General features: G+C 34.6%; 1 protein-coding gene across 1 annotated transcript in view; it reads right to left on the bottom strand.

Annotated features, from left to right (window-relative positions):
* Positions 1–735: 735 nt before the first annotated feature.
* LOC132549955 (centrosomal protein of 70 kDa-like) overlaps positions 736–20,449 on the bottom strand; it is a 34,127-nt gene continuing 14,413 nt past the window's right edge. The window contains exons 11-19 of the mRNA XM_060213944.1: positions 17,730–17,807; positions 16,072–16,183; positions 15,075–15,173; positions 13,739–13,897; positions 13,320–13,460; positions 12,039–12,210; positions 11,406–11,520; positions 2,882–2,961; positions 736–1,741 (exon numbers count right to left, since the gene is read on the bottom strand). Of these exons, the coding sequence (XP_060069927.1) occupies positions 1,680–1,741; positions 2,882–2,961; positions 11,406–11,520; positions 12,039–12,210; positions 13,320–13,460; positions 13,739–13,897; positions 15,075–15,173; positions 16,072–16,183; positions 17,730–17,807 (1,018 nt within the window). The 3' untranslated portion in view covers positions 736–1,679. The remainder of the gene's footprint in view (positions 1,742–2,881; positions 2,962–11,405; positions 11,521–12,038; positions 12,211–13,319; positions 13,461–13,738; positions 13,898–15,074; positions 15,174–16,071; positions 16,184–17,729; positions 17,808–20,449) is intronic.

Raw genomic sequence — 20,449 nt, forward strand, 5'->3', positions numbered from 1 at the left:
AATTACATATCGTGCAAAAATTCCACTTGACAAAAGTACCTTGTGAACATATCTGTTACCAAATGATCAGACACATTGTGCTGCTAGCTTTTGTAAAATTTAAGTATCCAAATCATGAATGTAATTAGTATGTATACAACTTGAGATGTTTCATTTTTATACATTTTCCAACCATCATATTTATCAACAATATATGTAGATTCAACTTGTAATATAAACGTTTACTCATTCTTCTGAAAAGACAACAGTTTATCAACTCACTGTCCATGCAAGACGTGCAAGTAACACTAAAAAACGGCACTTGACAATTTCAATATTTGTCAATTTCCACAACTTGAAAAAAACTACTGACTCATCCAAACATAAAATCAGTACTCAACATTATATAAAAAAAACGATAACCAAAAACTCCGAGAGACGGGGAACCTAAATAATGTCAAATATGTTTATAGTTACTGAAATATCAAAATAACCGGGGTACTGACGAGTGATTAGATTACACTTAGCGACAGAGACGTAACCTGTTCTACATACCAGTCAGCCATAATAAATTACCCACTAATTGGTGATGCTTGGGTGTGTTGTGATTGAATCTACCTTTATTAACTATTCTATATAAATGTTTGAAATGTAATGAAATAATACAGTTTATCAATTCTCAGTATATTTTTTTTCATATTTTTTAAATACAGTAAAATGCTTTATACAACAAATAATCTTTATATAACTGGCACAGTTAGTGGACAAACAAAAGAACTAAATAAATAAGGCTTACAAGACCCCTGAATGTTACAGTTTTAAAAATACATGTATGTACAAATAAAGTTAATCTTCAAATCAACAGATAAAATCTCAATAACAGTCTGTAATTGTGCAAGATTCCAACCAAAGGTCCTGATAACTGATAAGTATTTGGCTTGGAAACATTTTCATACAAGCATTATATCACTGCAACTGGAACAACTTAGTTGTTGTAAAATGTATAAAATCCATGTCATTCTGCCTTTTCAGTTTATATCAAAGGGACATCTTAAACACACACTCTGTTACTGTATGTCTTAAAGTCACATGCCGTCACTGTATGTCTTAAACACACACTCTGTTACTGTATGTCTTAAACACACACTCTGTTACTGTATGTCTTAAACACATACTCTGTTACTGTATGTCTTAAACACACACTCTGTTATTGTATGTCTTAAAGTCACGCACTGTCACAGTATGTCTTAAACACACACTGTCACTGTATGTCTTAAAGTCAAACACTGTCACTGTATGTCTTAAACACACACGCTGTCACTGTATGTCTTAAACACACACTGTCACTGTATGTCTTAAACACACACGCTGTTACTGTATGTCTTAAACCAATGACCATGTCACTGTTTTTTTTTTTCTAAAAGTCCTGACTATTTTCCACCAAAAAGAAAACATTGTTTTTTTTTTCTCATAAATATGAGATCCTGTCACCTTTTAAAACAAACAAAAGATAATACACGTTTTTTGTATAAATAAATCACAGCTTACAGTTCATAATTATAATAGCATGAATGCTGCCTTGAATTCTAGTTCCCTTAGTTCAAAAGGCTATCTTCCACAAGAGATGACAAGTCCTAGTTGGTGTAACAATTAATTCCATATGTTTTGTTGAAGGGATGGCAGTGACCATATCCTCCACATCAACTGGCAAGTAGCTTCAGGGCTCGCACTGCGGGAATCACCTGGTCAAGTCTATGTATGTCTGAAAAATTTATAAGTGAGCAAAAAATATTATTCATGCATCAACTTAACATTACAAGAGAATTGGTAGAATTGAGAGATAGTAACCTAATAAACACTAGTTCAAAAAGGGCATAGTTTAATAAAATTTAAGTATGCCACAGAAAAAAAAGATCCAACATCCTGGCAAATCAATAGAGGTGGTAACTCTTCAGTAGAATGGATGAATTAGGGAAAAGAGTCCCGACCAGAAACTAACAATGCAGACGAAATAGGGAACAGGACAACATTCACAGATCTTGGCAGGAATTAGTGGTGGGTACATGTTTCGACATACTAGGTTTGTCTTCAGAACAGTGAAAATTTCAAAACAGAGGACTTATGTAGTCTCTGAGACTTCCTAGTAACTATACACAGCGATTTGACAGGACCTCATAGACACATGTGTTACACAGCTAATAAAATTTAAGTAATACATGAAAAATAACAAAAGGCAGTAACTCCAAAATCATGCAAAAGAGAGTTATGGTTCTTGTACACTGCTTTTCTACTTATCAAAAGGTTTATCTACCTAATGGAGAGTTATGGTTCTTGTACACTGCATTTCTACTTATCAAAAGGTCTATCTACCTAATGGAGAGTTATGGTTCTTGTTCACTGCATTTCTACTTATCAAAAGGTCTATCTACCTAATGGAGAGTTATGGTTCTTGTTCACTGCATTTCTACTTATCAAAAGGTCTATCTACCTAATGGAGAGTTATGGTTCTTGTTCAATGCATTTCTACTTATCAAAAGGCCTATCTACCTAATGAAGTTTCGTGTTGTTACCTCTTTTCTGTGACATGCTCAGGACAAAGATTATTACAGACAGACAAAGGCACAAACAGACAAAGCGTCAAATTTATGCTCTCCCTTCGGGGAACATAAAAACTGGAGATCATCATTTATGGAAATCAAAATTTTTTGCTCATGTTCTCCATCAACACAGATACATCAAGCATGAGCTAAAACTTCCCATGAAACAAACAATTACAAGAAATAATTTCTATATATACCAACTTACTGATTCAAAGTTTAAAGCGTCACTTTATAACAACATGGTTTGTTTCTTACAATAATCTTTATGTGATTGATTCGTAAACCAAATTATCCAAACTTACCTAATATGTCCATAAGTTTGTTCATTATCTCTTTAAATGCTGGGAAGAAATTTTTATGTTCATCTAATCTTCTGATCACACTGTAAATGAATAAATCAAACATAAAAACATAAAATCTCAGCAAAATGCTCCCAACGTCTCTTTTTAGATTTAAGAAGTTCAAAAAGAAAATAACATTCTATAACTACAACCTATTAACATTTATGATATTCATGCAAATCACCAAGATGTTTAACTTCAGAAACAGAAAAAAAGACATTAGATTTGAAAATTAGACTATGTAATTTTTTTTCTAGCAAAGATATTTATTGCATGAAAGTATTCATCACTAACTAGTCTACAAAGATCTCATATTAATTTTAATTGATGAAATGTGACATATTACCTATCTACATGCATGGAGACAAGGACAGTGATACCTGTATACAGTATATACTAGTGTTTTGTGCCTTATATACTGACAATCACCATGCAAATATCTACTGGTCATGAAAAAGTTTGTAAATCCTGAACAAATCTGAATAGTTCTGAAAAGTTAAGAAATATATAAATAAACCTACCTATAAGATTAAAACAATCTGATTTGGAATATGGATTGGTACAGTCACTCGTTCACAAAACATGTTCTTTCTACTTCAACAGGTATCGTCATTTTTAAATTTGTACAGATAAAGAAAACTGCATATATACATTTTTCATGTACATGTAGTTTTTCCTTTGATAACCAATTTATTGCTTATGAAACAGCTACCAGGTTATACCAGTAAAAGTGTTATATATCGTAGCATCTTTACTGAAACTGTAAATCTATGGTAGTTTTATTGAAATATTTGTATCAATCTTCCACATGTATAGACATATTTTTTGTCTGATTTGTGACTTTTAATAGTAAATCATTTAGAGAGAATTCATACATATATATGGGGGATAAATCATAGTCAGTGCCTTAAAATATAAGCTGCATTCTGGCTCAACACAGAAAGACAAATTAAATTGGCTCGTGACTATTGTCTTTCTTTACCCTCACCAAAATACAGATTAAATTTTAAGACACTGACCAGGTATTCTCTATACATGTGCCAGGTAAATATATGTATCAAAAACCATTAATTTGTATGTATATATATGCACAACAATGTATTCTGACATTGGAATAACGAGTTTCATAGACGTGTATTTAAATAATATCAATAGTAGATACAGGTAAACAAATACTTATCTAAAGCTCTACAAAGTTTGGGAACTACATTTAACTACACCAACTGACCAGTCAACCTAATATAGATGATAAATAATTCCTAACTACAAAATATCTCATAACAGGGGTTTAAGAAAATAGGACCTAATGTTGATATATTGCAGCTGTTCCTCACTGCTCCTATGGCAGGTCTATGAACTTAAACTTAATATAACCATACATTAAATGGGTGTGTGTGGGAGGGAGGGGATGGAGGAATGAGGGGGGGGGGGTCTCCATTCTTCTACTCATACTTCTACTCTCCAACTACAAATGAGTTGTAAAGTCAGCTTCCAATAAGTTAAGTCTAAAGCTTTGACACTACAAATAAATTACATAAAGGATATACTTAATGACTCGGCTAAGGATTTAATCTACTTCATCTTTAATATTCAAAGTTTTCGCGAATTACCCACAGCTGAAGTCACGCCATGGACAGAAAGGTCAGCAACTTGTAAAGAGGTAACACTGTAGATTAAAAGCTATCTTCTCTACATTAAAGTCATCATTCATCATACGTACTGGAAACATGAAAATCATTCTGGCAAGGACATAATATATTACCATATATTAACATTTTATATGAGAATCCACTCCTAAATCAGAATATTAATTTATAGCAGCAACTGACGATGAACGGAAGCTTACACATTAGATGTACTTAATGACTGACAGATAAGACATTTCTATGTATTATCACTAGCCGTCATAACTTGTACTGATCTGCCAATATCTATATCCTTTATATATGATATATATAGGTTTGGTGAAATCATTTTGGTGGTCACATCAAATTTGTATGGATAATTTGTGGTATAATAAGACAACTAGAATCTTACAGAGGGGGAGGGGTGATGACAGGAAATGTATACAGGCCAGAGAAATACAAAACATGACTTTGAACCATAACCATATAGTTACAGAAATATAATAATTTGTTATTTTTAGTTAACTGTTTCAAATTATACCAAAAGGAAATATTTTTTACAGTTAATCTTAAAGATTCACATCCACCAATATTACACATACAATGTAACAAAAGATCAATGCCATGCCCAAGGTAGTAATTCATATATCTGTCTACAATTGTATATCTAGAACTAATGAATGTATAGATGATAAACAAGTACATGTATTGTCTACACACCTCATCCTTACTCCCGACTAGGAAAGGTTATTGGTTAAGTAACAACATTCTTTCTGGTATTAAAACAAACATTTCTGTCCTGCATGGTTGGATACTGCATGTACACACCATATACAAGAGTATCCGGGAAAACTGATGAATGCAGGCTCTGACTTTGATATACAGCACATTCTCTTAGCAAGAGTAATGTATATATTTAGTTTCAAGAACATGTAAATTATGTAAAAGAGAGTTATGGTTCTTGTATACTGCACTTCTCCTTATCAAAATCTATCTACTTATGAAGTTTCATGCTGATATCTCTTATAGTTTTTGTGATATGCTCCAGACAAAATTATGACGGGTGGACGGACAAATCAACGGACAAGCAGACGAACAGACAAAGTGGCGACTATATGCTTTTCCTTCGGGAAGCATAAAAAATCAATACAACAGCCTGTAAACAACAGTGTTTAACACCGAGCTCAAATAAAATAAACAGCAAAAATAATGTCATGTTCAAAATGAAAACTAGTTAAACAAGTGAACACAAAGAGATACACATTCCTTCACAATGGCAATGTTGTATTTGATCTGTAACAGTCAAAGGAGTTATTCACTTTTCCAAGGTATTGTTACAGTGAACCCTTACATGAAGCTTCATGAAATTCGGATGAAAAACGTCACTTGTAAGACAGTGCTGGCAAACAAATTTTGAATGAAGTAAACTTATAAGGGCATTAACCCTGGAAGTTAGAGAACGCCTGTTATGAGACTTGAACTTGTCCAACATGATGCCTCAAAAACCTTGTATCAAGTTTCATGAAATTCTGTTGAGTGATAAAGTTCTCTGACAAGAAATGTAACATATGCATGGTCAGAATCCTATATTGCCTCCAAACTCTGTTTGAAAGGGGGAAAAAAATCTTATGACGTCATGATTTGAAAGTATTTTGTAAGAAGCACAATGAATGCGTGCTTTTCATTATGGTAGAAATATCATGATTTCTGAAAATGAAAACTGCTGGAATGTTTATTACTGACCTGTTGTGTTTTACATCCATACACACATTGACATGTGTATAATCAAAGTATTGTGATACTTTCAATAAGTCCTGTCTATACCAAGACATATGATCAACCATTTGTATTGTTTCAGTAATTTGAGTAAGTTTTTAAAGGGAAATTGAATTTGCTTATTTTGAAAAATGTGATAAACAGGTTCATATGCTGCTTCCATGCAATAGTGTGGAATTTGTTATGTGACAAGTACAGACTTGTGTATAGACTGGTGATGTGACTGTCTGGTCACAGTCTACAGGTAACACTGACAGAAGTACAGTAACATGTATAGACTGGTGATGTGACTGTCTGGTCACAGTCTACAGGTAACACTGATAGAAGTACAGTAACATGTATAGACTGGTGATGTGACTGTCTGGTCACAGTCTACAGGTAACACTGAAGTACAGTAACATGTATAGACTGGTGATGTGACTGTCTGGTCACAGTCTACAGGTAACACTGAAGTACAGTAACATGTATAGACTGGTGATGTGACTGTCTGGTCACAGTCTACAGGTAACACTGACAGGAGTACAGTAACATGTATAGACTGTTGATATGACTGTCTGGTCACAGTCTACAGGTAACACTGACAGGAGTACAGTAACATGTATAGACTGGTGATGTGACTGTCTGGTCACAGTCTACAGGTAACACTGACAGGAGTACAGTAACATGTATAGACTGGTGATGTGACTGTCTGGTCACAGTCTACAGGTAACACTGAAGTACAGAAACATGTATATACTGGTGATATGACTGTCTGGTCACAGTTTACAGGTAACACTGACAGAAGTACAGTAACATGTATAGACTGGTGATGTGACTGTCTGGTCACAGTCTACAGGTAACACTGAAGTACAGTAACATGTATATACTGGTGATATGACTGTCTAGTCACAGTCTACAGGTAACACTGACAGAAGTACAGTAACATGTATAGACTGGTGATGTGACTGTCTGGTCACAGTCTACAGGTAACACTGACAGAAGTACAGTAATATGTATAGACTGGTGATGTGACTGTCTGGTCACAGTCTACAAGTAACATTGACAGAAGTACAGTAACATGTATAGACTGGTGATGTGACTGTCTGGTCACAGTCTACAGGTAACACTGACAGAAGTACAGTAACATGTATAGACTGGTGATGTGACTGTCTGGTCACAGTCTACAGGTAACACTGACAGAAGTACAGTAACATGTATAGACTGGTGATGTGACTGTCTGGTCACAGTCTACAGGTAACACTGACAGAAGTACAGTAACATGTATAGACTGTTGTAACTGTCCACCCATCCTCAGGTCACAGTCACTTTGTTATAGCTGAGCGGGTAATCCAAGACACTATAAGAGTGCTCAGTAGAAGCAGAAAGATACATAGGTCTGATAATACAGCTGAATAGTTCTGTTTTTCTGGCATGCAATTGTGGTACTATAAAGAAAATTTGTGACCCTCCTTCACAGTAACACCAGATGTCTAGCTGTGCAATATACAGGTAGCATATATATGTATTAGGGTATACAATTCTATTCAAATGTAGAAAACTATATACTGCTTGTACTTTGTGAGAATTCATCAGTTTTCAGGTGCATTGCATGTACTGTTAGGAATTACAAAATCTTTGTTGATATCTACAGACAGTTTTTGGGATGCAATCTTATTGTTTTATTAAAAAATGCATAAAAAAAAAAAAAATTGAAAAATACTCATTTCCTTTACCAAGTATTCATTTTACAAAAAAAAATCAGACTAAATATGGTCAAATGAAATCTCCAATATATAAAAGCAGTATACATTTTGATTATTAAATAAAATGATAATAATTGATATAATTATCTATAATAAAATCAACATAATGCGAGTTACCCATTGTAATGACTCAAGAATCTGTAGGGGAGGAAGGAGGTAAACAGTCAGCACATTGTAACAATATACAGTGTGTGTACAGTGAAACCTTCAGCTGATGAACAAGCTCAAGTACAGCTCAACCCTTAACATGTCATATATATTGTTACCTCTTACATTATAACAAATTACTATTTCTGTAACATTTGCATCTCTCGCATATATGCAAAAAAATTTCTTAAAATCAAGCCAGGTTTCACATGTACACATCACTCCAGTATACTAGGTAAGAGAGCCTGTGACTCCCCACCAGGTATATTTTGTCCTAATATATAAATCAATTCTTAAGGTAAAAAGGTGTGTGGAATGCAGCAATGAAAATACACATTTTGTATTTCTAATGAGTAAATTATACAAACAGGTTGAAAACATGCTGAGATTAGGGAAAAGGTTACCTTATTATCACAAAAGAAGCAAGGTTAATAATATATTATTTAACGAAAATGATAGCATGTCATACTCAACAGCTACATGCCTTATTAATATACATATAAGACATAAAACCAGCGATTGCATCAGCTCACACTCATAATTTGTGAGTGCATATAATTTTGTTACCAAGGACTTAACTTTCAATTACATGTAATGAAAATTTCAGGACAAAAATAAGAAAATACTACAACACATGCAACTGGTACCAGAACTATACATAGTAAGTAAAAACAAATATAGTCTAAAGAACATGCAACTCCAGCGAACACACATGGAAATATTGTATTCCACCAGCATACAATGATAAATATTGCTGGGATAAAAAATACATCACATGTTAAAAGAATTTTAAATGCCACAGTAATTCAATCTAAAATTCATACAGCATTCAAATAGGAATGTAAATATCCCACTCAAAACACAAAACATTCTCTACATGTCATCCTTCTCCCACTAGGAAATTATCTCCTACTTTAACACGTTCAATTACTCTACATGTAAGTCTTTGATGTGACTACCCTCACCTGTCTTTGATGTGACTACCCTCACCTGTCCCTGTATGTCTTTGATGTGACTACCCTCACCTATCTTTGATGTGACTACCCTCAGCTGTCCCTGTATGTCTATGATGCGACTACCCTCACCTGTCTCTGTAAGTCTTTGATGTGACTACCCTCACCTGTCCCTGTAAGACTTTGATGTGACTATCCTCACCTGTCTTTAATGTGACTACCCTCAGCTGTCCCTGTATGTCTTTGATGTGACTACCCTCACCTGTCCCTGTAAGTCTTTGATGTGACTACCCTCACCTGTCCCTGTAAAATTTGATGTTACTTCCCTCACCTGTCCATGTAAAACTTTGATGTGATTTCGATTACCCTCAGTTCTCCCTGTAAGACTTTGATGTGACTACACTCACCTGTCCCTTTAAAACTTTGATGCGACTACCCTCACCTGTCCCTGTTATACTTTGGTGTGATTACCCTCACCTGTCCCTGTAAGACGTTCATGTGACTACCCTCACCTGTCCCTTTAAAACTTTGATGTGACTACCCTTACCTGTCCCTGTAAAACTTTGGTGTGACTACCCTCACCTGCCCGTGCAAGTCTTTAATGTGACTACCGTCACCTGTCCCTGTAAGATGTTCATGTGACTACCCTCACCTGTCCCTGTATGTCTTTGATGTGACTACCCTCACCTGTCCTTGTAAGTCTTTGATGTGACTACCTTCACCTGTCCCTGTATGTCTTTGTTGTGACTACCCTCACCTGTCTCTGTAAGTCTTTGATTTGAATACCTTTACTTGGCCCTGTAGGACTTTGTATGTCTACCCTCAATTAATCCTTTAAGACTTTGTATGACTACCCTCAATGCTCCCTGTAAGACTTTGTATGACTGCCCTCAGTTCTCCTTGTAAGACTTTGTATGACTACCCTCAATTCATCATTTAAGACTTTGTATGACTACCCTCAATTCTCTCTGTAAGACTATGTATGACTACCCTCAGTTCTCTTGTAAGATTTGTATGACTACCCACAATTCTCTTGTAAGACTATGTATGACTACCCTCAGTTCTCTCTGTAAGACTTTGTATGACTACCCTCAGTTCTCTCTGTAAGACTTTGTATGACTACCCTCAATTCTCTCTGTAAGACTATGTATGACTACCCTCCATTCTCTCTGTAAGACTATGTATGACTACCCTCAGTTCTCCCTGTAAAACTATGTAGGACTACCCTAAATTCATCCTTTAAGACTTTGTATGACTACCCTCAGTTCTCCCTGTAAAACTATGTAGGACTACCCTCAATTCATCCTTTAAGACTTTGTATGACTACCCTCAGTTCTCCTTGTAAAACTATGTATGACTACGCTCAATTCATCCTTTAAGACTTTGTATGACTACACTCAGTTCTCCTTGTAAAACTATGTAGGACTACCCTCAATTCATCCTTTAAGACTTTGTATGACTACCCTCAATACTCCATGTAAAACTTTGATGTGACTACCCTCATCTGTCCCTGTATGTCTTTGATGTGACGACCCTCACCTGTCCCTGTAAGATGTTCATGTGACTACCCTCACCTGTCCCTGTATGTCTTTGATGTGACTACCCTCACCTGTCTCTGTAAGTCTTTGATGTGACTACCTTCACCTGTACCTGTATGTCTTTGATGTGACTACCCTCACCTGTCCCTGTATGTCTTTGTTGTGACTACCCTCACCTGTCTCTGTAAGTCTTTGATTTGAATACCTTTACTTGGCCCTGTAAGACTTTGTATGTCTACCCTCAATGCTCCCTGTAAGATTTTGTATGACTACCCTCAGTACTCTCTGTAAGACCTTGTATGACTACCCTCAATTCTCTCTGTAAGACTTTGTATGACTACCCTCAGTTCTCTCTGTAAGACTTTGTATGACTACCCTCAGTTCTCTCTGTAAGACCTTGTATGACTACCCTCAGTTCTCTCTGTAAGACCTTGTATGACTACCCTCAGTTCTCTCTGTAAGACTTTGTATGACTACCCTCAATACTCCATGTAAGACTTTGTATGACTACCCTCAATTCTCCCTATATGACCTTGATATGACTTCCTTGAATTCTAACTGTAAGACCTAGCTATGACTGCACTCATTCTCCCTGTATAACTTAGATGTGACTAAACCCACCACCCCACCCCTCCCCATTCGTCATCCCCCCTCCTCTCTACATCAATCACTTCAGGCTCTCCTGTACATTCTGTTGGACTTACCCCTCTAGATCCTCTGTCTGTAGGAGTGCCTTCAACTGTTTGCTGGTTGTTGTAGTGTGAGATTGACAAAGCCTTCCTACTGCATCAACAATATCTGTTGACTTTGTGTCTTCATCTGCAAAATCAATACATTTTGTTTATAATCATTTGAACAGTAATAATTTCATGAGAAAATGGAATGACCTCAACTGTAGTTTTCCTCTTAAATTTCATGACTATAACAGCTTTTATCTTTCTTTTAATTCAGTAAATCCTTTATACACAATTTCTATTTTCTGTGTCAAGTCAAGTATTTGTGTTATAAGATCCCCTTAAATATAAATACATACCGGTATATATTATATTAAAATAACTTCAAACAACATGTCAAATTCAGCATTAGCGCTTTCATCTATGAATCTTCAGTAAGCATCTTCATGGGGTATGAATCTTCAATAAGCATCTTCAGGGGGTATGAATCTTCATGAAGTTCCACAGATGAAAGCACTAATGCTGAATTCAACATGCTGTTTGAAGTTATTTTAATACATTTCACCAGACACTGTGAATTGAACCTTTATATTTGAATACATATCTATATATATTGAGCCTATAGCATCAGTGGACCCCCTAAAGAATGAAGTATAACCTTACCCAAACCTAGAAGTGTCTTCAGAGTATTCAGTATGTTGTGTACTTCACCAAGTTTTGTGTAGATCTCATTCATTCTAGGGAAGACTCCTGACACAGACGGAACATCAAACAATGTCTGGAAATGTTGGACGATATTCTCCAGGACCGTCCTTGAAGGATGTTCCTTTCCATCCTAATAAACAAAGTTGTCTTACATCAAAATAAGGCAAGTTATGAACAATTTACCCCATAGCTATCATGCTATCAGCATATTAGCACCCATTATATAATTTTTTGTAATTACACATGTGTAATATGACCTAGTACAGCTTTGATTGGTTGTAGATTCCCATTGTTTCCATTGTGATGTCAAACCTTAATTACTGGTGCTGCATGCAGAGTGGCATCACCAAAGAAAGCAATATGGAGTGAGAATTAGATTTCGCATCTTTATAATAAAATGCCTTTTTTTATCACTAATGTATGAAACAAAAGTATCGAAGTTCTGTGTTAAAAAAAATCTTACATTTGTTTCCATTTCATAAGAAATTTATGAAACTTCTCATGAATTTTCCATTTAACCTCATGACTAGAGGCTTGGTGAAATGAAAAAAGTCAAAATGGTTTCATAAATCTCATATCGATGAAACACATGTAAATCTTCTGTCTCTAATACAATAGTTTAATCTGAAACTGTTTTATCAAATAAACACACAATTTAACTGTACTCATGTACTCAATACTCTATGTCCAGGACACAAACATCCAGATAACAGGACACAAACATCCAGATAACAGGACATAAACATCCAGATAACAGGACACAAACATCCAGATAACAGGACATAAACATCCAGATAACAGAACACAAACATCCAGATAACAGGACACAAACATCCAGATAACAATGTTTTGAACATCAATGATTCATGATTTATGCTTTCATTGAAATCTAGTTTCTTTCTATTACAACTGAATACAGATGTTTTGATTCTCTTAAGAATTCAGTTACATCACAACAGAGCTCAATAGAAAAAATTGTTAAGGTACCCAATAAAGGTAAATCAATAGATATTGGAAAGAGATTTTACCAACGTTTCCGTTTTTACATACTTTTCCGTTTTTACATACTTTTCTGTTTTTATCTACTTTTCCGTTTTTATAGTCCATTGGATGGGATATTGTGTAAAGTTCCCCGAGTGACCATCAACTTTATTATATGAAAATAGTATTGATGAATTTCTAATGAACATCAATGTCATGTCTGAACACGCAACTTAACCTCACACGTATTATCCTCACCTTGCCTACAGTAATACCATCATCATACACTAGTTTATCCACAGCAGTGAGGATCCGTGGTACAGAAGCAGTACCAACCAATCGGATCTTAAGCCAAGGTGCAATTCTCTCACCAAGCTTGTTCAGGGATATCTGTAACTCCTGAAACAAAACACAAACATTTTTATAACTAGGTCTAGCACTTATGGTTCAACTTTCTGTAATTCTCCACCCTCCTCCAATTCTCCACCCTCCTCACTTGTGGTTCAACCCTTCTCCAATTCACAGTCTCTTTCTGTTGTGATAAAACCCTCTCTAACTCACTGTCTCCAGAACTCCTGATTCAATCCTCTCCAATTCAATATTCCCCTACTCTCTCTATCCTGTATTTACCCCTATCTACATTCTCAAGCTATTATTATACAATTTAATTAGAATACCTCCAGTCCCTCCTGGTCTTGTTTCCATCCTTCAACAGTAGACATATTTTCCTGAAGACGTTTCTCAGATAACACATTTTTGCGCCTTGATGGACTATTTGACCTGCGACCTCTCTTGCCTTCCGGTCCTGAGACAATATCTTCTACACAGCGACAGAACTATAAAACAATGATTAGAAAGTGATATTTCATAGAAGTTTTATGAAAACCTCTTAAATCGGATGTAAAGTGTGCCTGAACAATTGTAAGGCAATGGTGAAAATATCATGATATGTATTTCTCTTGCATTGATGATACAAGCACCTCATCAGATGTATAATATGCCTGTCTGACCCTATCCAATAATATTGTTTGATTGTTTAATATCTTAAGTACCTGGTAACCAGTATCATATCTGAATATATAAAAGTACAAATAATTTTTCCAAAACTAATCCATACAATCATTGCTAGACCTCGGGCAAGAACATTGATGCCAAAAATGATTTCGAAAATGTAACTTCTCAAATGTTTAAGTGAAGTTGAATAATAATACTAATAACATCCATGCCAAATATTAGGATAACAGCATGATATCTGACTGAAGTGTAGACCACTGAGGAAACCTGCACCAACATTTCACCAAAAGTGTGAAGTCAAAAACATGTCAAAACTTATAAAAAGTAGAAATCCTTTTCACAAATTGAATCTAGATCATAATTGTCTGAAGTATCAAGCACATTCATGGCAAAATATAGGAAAATAACACATCATCAGACGGAAATGAAGCCTACTGAAAAAAACCTGCACTAAAACTTTGAAAAATGCCAACAAAAGAGTTTTTCCAAACACGTGAAAAAGTTGGAAAAGTAGAAATCATTTCCAAAACTTGAATCTATATCATAATTATTAGAGCCATCAAGCACAGTATGTCAAAATTTTTCAAAAATTGAAACTATTTCATTAAATTGAAACTTTACCTTAATTGATATACCCCACAAGAACATCCATTGCAAAGTTCTGGACAATAACACATTATCTGACTAAACAGTAGAGCACTGAAAAAACTTGCACAAAAACTTTAACCAAAGTTCAAAATATATCAAAAGCCCCAAAAACTTATTTTTACAAACTAAATCTATATCAAAATTATTAGACCTAAAAAGAACATTCATTGCAGAATTCTTGGACAATAACGCATTATCTGACTGAACTGTAGACCAATGAAGAAATCTACACCAAAAATTGAACCATTATCATTGACGGATAGAAGGATGGATAAATGGACAGATGGTATACCATAATGTGTCTGTCCGTTCCAAAATTTGACTGGCATAGAGATGATATAATAGTCTCACCTGTTCATATCTCTGTGCAGTGTCAATCTCATCACGAAGTTTCTGTATGCTGGGGAGTACCTGTTGCAGGTCGTCAGCCTCCAACTCACAAGTGATATCCTGTAACATGTCATTTCTCTATTATACACATTGTATGGACTCAGGCCTCCATCTCTCAAATGATACTCTTAACCATATCTTTATTTTAGTGTATGCAATGATTTGACTTGATGTCAGACCTTCAATTTTTTTAAAAAAATGTTAACTGCAATGTTTTGACTCAAAAGTCAGACCTTGGACTCTAAAAAGCAGTTAAATAACCGCAATGTTTTGACTCAAGAATCAGACATTTAACTCTCAAGTTATGTCCTCCAACCAGATATCTACTCTAGTACACACAGTGTAATAGATTTTCGATCAATCTGATCACGATCTCACTGGTTCACAACCATGGTTATGGTTAACTATGGTTATTTATTTGATGAAAGTAACAGGACAAATGACAAACATCAAGCACTGGATATTGAAAACATTTGATGACTGGATTTCATAGGAATTTAAACCATTGCCATCCCCAATTCTCTGCACCCTGGAACATGTCATGGCAAAATTGAAGGTTCCATGTGCAACACCTTGTGGACAAGACAAAAAGACTAGTTTGATCCTTTGATGTACATCAAACGAATCTCGAGTTTGCATAAAAGTCTATTGTAATGGCTTTGAAGGTGGATGTCACTTCTTTGTAATCTTCAGCCTGTGATTGGTCAGTTTTGCTCCCCTGGGGCCAATCAAATAACTTCATTTGTGTCTTCAAATTTGCCATGACATGTTCCACGGGTGCAGAAAGCGAAATTGATCTTAACCCCTGGAGTATTGAGGATGGACCAGTACCTACTGACAGGATTGTTCTATTTTTAACCATATAAAAATTCTTTAAATCAATGCAAGAATGCTGAGAAGTTACATTATTCTATTTTCTTGATTACTGTGGCTACAATGAAGGGTCGAAAGTTCTTACCCTGAGGTAGTTGCGGCAGATGTCGAGAGGTAGATATTCCACATCCTCCATCTTTGTGCTGTAGGATTTCTTTGAACGGTAGGGATCCTTTGAAGGTTTTTCTCCCGGCACACTGTTGAATCAGGAAAGTTCATTCACTTATCAATATTTCAATTGAAAACAACACAGTAAAAACTTCAAACAATTTCAGTATTTCATGAAATCTCACAAATTCAAACTGAATTTCAAATCATTAAGTAACTTCTATAACATTTCATCAATTAATTTTGAGTAACCATAGTGATTGATCATAGTTATATTTTCAAAACAACTTCAGTTTTACTGATAAATTAGTCAACCAAAGGATTCTGCTCCCAATAAATCCATTCTATTCTTTTAATCAACCAAAGGTGCTAAAGAGATCTATCTTTACTGCTGGCACTGAAACTGTTTGCCTATATCAGAATTTTTAGTAAAATGGTCCTATACATCATTCATCTAGCCATCTTTGTTCTCGGCCAAAACTGTCCTGATTACCAGTTTTCTGGATAACCAAGTCAAGTTAATGACCAATATAACCAGAGTTACCTCCCCTGATTACATGGCAATGCAGTCATAAGTACCATACTGTTGGTTGTTTTCGGAATGTCTACTTAGTATTTACTGTGAATTATAATGTCTTTTATAGCTGAAGTATGTTTCGTTTTCATAAATAATTATTATATGAATCAAAATTTCCCACTGGAGTCCAATATAGTGATTGATTAAATGCAGGTGCTCTGTATCAACAGTGATGTTTTACTGTAGTATGAATTGTATCTTATAACCTATGCTTTCTATGATATGAACTGCAGACAGTGTACTTACATGTGTTTTGACATCATTTAGATGCAATTATCCCAAAACAATAAGATAACTTGTGGTCGTCTGAAACTATTCTATTTTTATATTCAAATGAGTCAGTTAAATATGCTGTAGACATTTTCTGTAGGATGAGCACATCTGACAGCAGTAAAATACTATAATTCAAAAACTGAAAGTATGATATAATTATTCTCAATTCACTTTCATATACATCACTCCCTGATGTGTTAAACATGTAGAAATATTAACTCGCATTGGCCCCATCCTTATTTATCAAAAACTACTTCATATTTCTATGATTTAAATCAAGTGTTTCTATAATTACACTTTTTCTTTATTTTATCAACAAGTTATGTATCAATACTTTTGAATCGTTCTGCTGACAATATCATAGCATGCAAATATTTTCCTGAAGATCGATGTTTACTCAAAAGAAATATTTACTAAACTGTAGTATCACTGTCATTTCTGCTGAATAGGATATGAAAGCTTTCAAACATTGTCTAACCTGACCATTTGATGTAGATGTACGATCATGCTGAGAGATGTTTGTCTAACCTTACCATTTAGTTTTGATGTAGATGTATGATCATGCTGAGAGATGTTTGTCTAACCTTACCATTTAGTTTTGATGTAGATGTATGATCATGCTGAGAGATGTTTGTCTAACCTGACCATAAAGGAAGTATTGATGTAGATGTTCTTTACATGCTGAGAGATGTTTGTCAACCTTACCATTTAGCTTTTATTGTAGTTATGCTGAAGACTAACCTTACCATTTAGTTTTGATATAATAACAAGTTAGTGTGACAAACCTGATGCTGTGAATTGCCAACAATTTTTCCAACTTTTTAATTCTCAGCTGTGCTACGCGGTAATCTCCAACTTCAGGTCTAGAAAAATGAAAACAAGATTTTACAATATTATTCTGAGTAAAAATGCAAAAAACACATAATTTAACAAAACAAATTCAAAATTAGGTGTACGGTTATCAGAATGAAGTATAGTGTATGGTTATCAGGTGTATGGTTATCAGAATGAAGTATAGTGTATGGAATCAGGTGTATGGTTATCAGAAGGATGTATAGTGTATGGTTATCAGAATGAAGTATAGTGTATGGTTATCAGAATGAACGATAGTGTATGGTTATCAGAATGAAGTATAGTGTATGGTTATCAGAATGAAGTATAGTGTATGGTTATCAGAATGAACGATAGTGTATGGTTATCAGAATGAAGTATAGTGTATGGTTATCAGAATGAAGTACAGTGTATGGTTATCAGAATGAAGTACAGTGTATGGTTATCAGAATGAAGTATAGTGTATGGTTATCAGAATGAACGATAGTGTATGGTTATCAGAATGCAGTATAGTGTATGGTTATCAGAATGGAGTATAGTGTATGGTTATCAGAATGCAGTATAGTGTATGGTTATCAGAATGAAGTACAGTGTATGGTTATCAGAATGAAGTATAGTGTATGGTTATCAGAATGAAGTATAGTGTATGGTTATCAGAATGAAGTATAGTGTATGGTTATCAGAATGAAGTATAGTGTATGGTTATCAGAATGAAGTATAGTGTATGGTTATCAGAATGGAGTATAGTGTATGGTTATCAGAATGAAGTATAGTGTATGGTTATCAGAATGAAGTATAGTGTATGGTTATCAGAATGAAGTATAGTGTATGGTTATCAGAATGTATAGTGTATGGTTATCAGAATGAAGTACAGTGTATGGTTATCAGAATGAAGTATAGTGTATGGTTATCAGAATGAAGTATAGTGTATGGTTATCAGAATGAAGTACAGTGTATGGTTATCAGAATGAAGTATAGTGTATGGTTATCAGAATGAAGTATAGTGTATGGTTATCAGAATGAAGTATAGTGTATGGTTATCAGAATGAAGTACAGTGTATGGTTATCAGAATGAAGTATAGTGTATGGTTATTAGAATGAAGTATAGTGTATGGTTATCAGAATGAAGTACAGTGTATGGTTATCAGAATGAAGTATAGTGTATGGTTATCAGAATGAAGTATAGTGTATGGTTATCAGAATGAAGTATAGTGTATGGTTATCAGGTGTATGGTTATCAGAATGAAGTATAGTGTATGGTTATCAGAATGAAGTATAGTGTATGGTTATCAGAATGAAGTACAGTGTATGGTTATCAGAATGAAGTATAGTGTATGGTTATCAGAATGAAGTATAGTGTATGGTTATCAGATGGTTATCAGAATGAAGTATAGTGTATGGTTATCAGAATGAAGTATAGTGTATGGTTATCAGAATGAAGTATAGTGTATGGTTATCAGTGTATGGTTATGAAGTATAGTGTATGGTTATCAGTATAGTGTATGGTTATCAGAATGAACGATAGTGTATGGTTATCAGAATGAAGTATAGTGTATGGTTATCAGAATGAAGTATAGTGTATGGTTATCAGAATGAAGTACAGTGTATGGTTATCAGAATGAAGTACAGTGTATGGTTATCAGAATGAAGTATAGTGTATGGTTATCAGAATGAAGTATAGTGTATGGTTATCAGAATGAAGTATAGTGTATGGTTATCAGAATGAAGTATAGTGTATGGTTATCAGAATGAAGTATAGTGTATGGTTATCAGAATGAAGTATAGTGTATGGTTATCAGAATGAAGTATAGTGTATGGTTATCAGAATGGAGTATAGTGTATGGTTATCAGAATGGAGTATAGTGTATGGTTATCAGAATGAACGATAGTGTATGGTTATCAGAATGAAGTATAGTGTATGGTTATCAGAAGTGTATGGTTATCAGAATGTATGGTTATCAGAATGGAGTATAGTGTATGGTTATCAGAATGAACGATAGTGTATGGTTATCAGAATGAACGATAGTGTATGGTTATCAGAATGAACGATAGTGTATGGTTATCAGAATGGAGTATAGTGTATGGTTATCAGAATGAAGTATAGTGTATGGTTATCAGAATGAAGTATAGTGTATGGTTATCAGAATGAAGTATAGTGTATGGTTATCAGAATGAACGATAGTGTATGGTTATCAGAATGAAGTGTATGGTTATCAGAATGAAGTGTATGGTTATCAGAATGAAGTGTATGGTTATCAGAATGAAGTGTATGGTTATCAGAATGAAGTGTATGGTTATCAGAATGAAGTGTATGGTTATCAGAATGAACTATGCTTAATGTATGGTTTTCACAATTGGTGAATGTAACCATTACAATGAGGCTTGATATATGATAATTTCTGCAAATTTTAATCCAATACATCTTCCTTCAAACATCTAGACATTATCTTTACTGTTTCTTTGTACAACACTTGTATTTGTTTGGAATAAAGCCTGGTTAATTAAATACATGTAGCTCTTGTGAAAAAGCAGTAACTAATTTAAAGTGTCAAATTCTAAAATGGCTGATGGAAGCCATCTTCTAAGCCTGGTCTTTAGGCGTAGTAAAGAATAAACACCAAATATGGAATATAACATCATCATGACTGCAGGCAACTATCATGAGAATCCAAGC

This window comes from Ylistrum balloti, unplaced genomic scaffold (assembly GCF_031769215.1).
Source record: "Ylistrum balloti isolate Yb309-2 unplaced genomic scaffold, AGI_CSIRO_Ybal_v1 Utg369622, whole genome shotgun sequence".
Classification (NCBI taxonomy): Eukaryota; Metazoa; Mollusca; class Bivalvia; order Pectinida; family Pectinidae; genus Ylistrum; species Ylistrum balloti.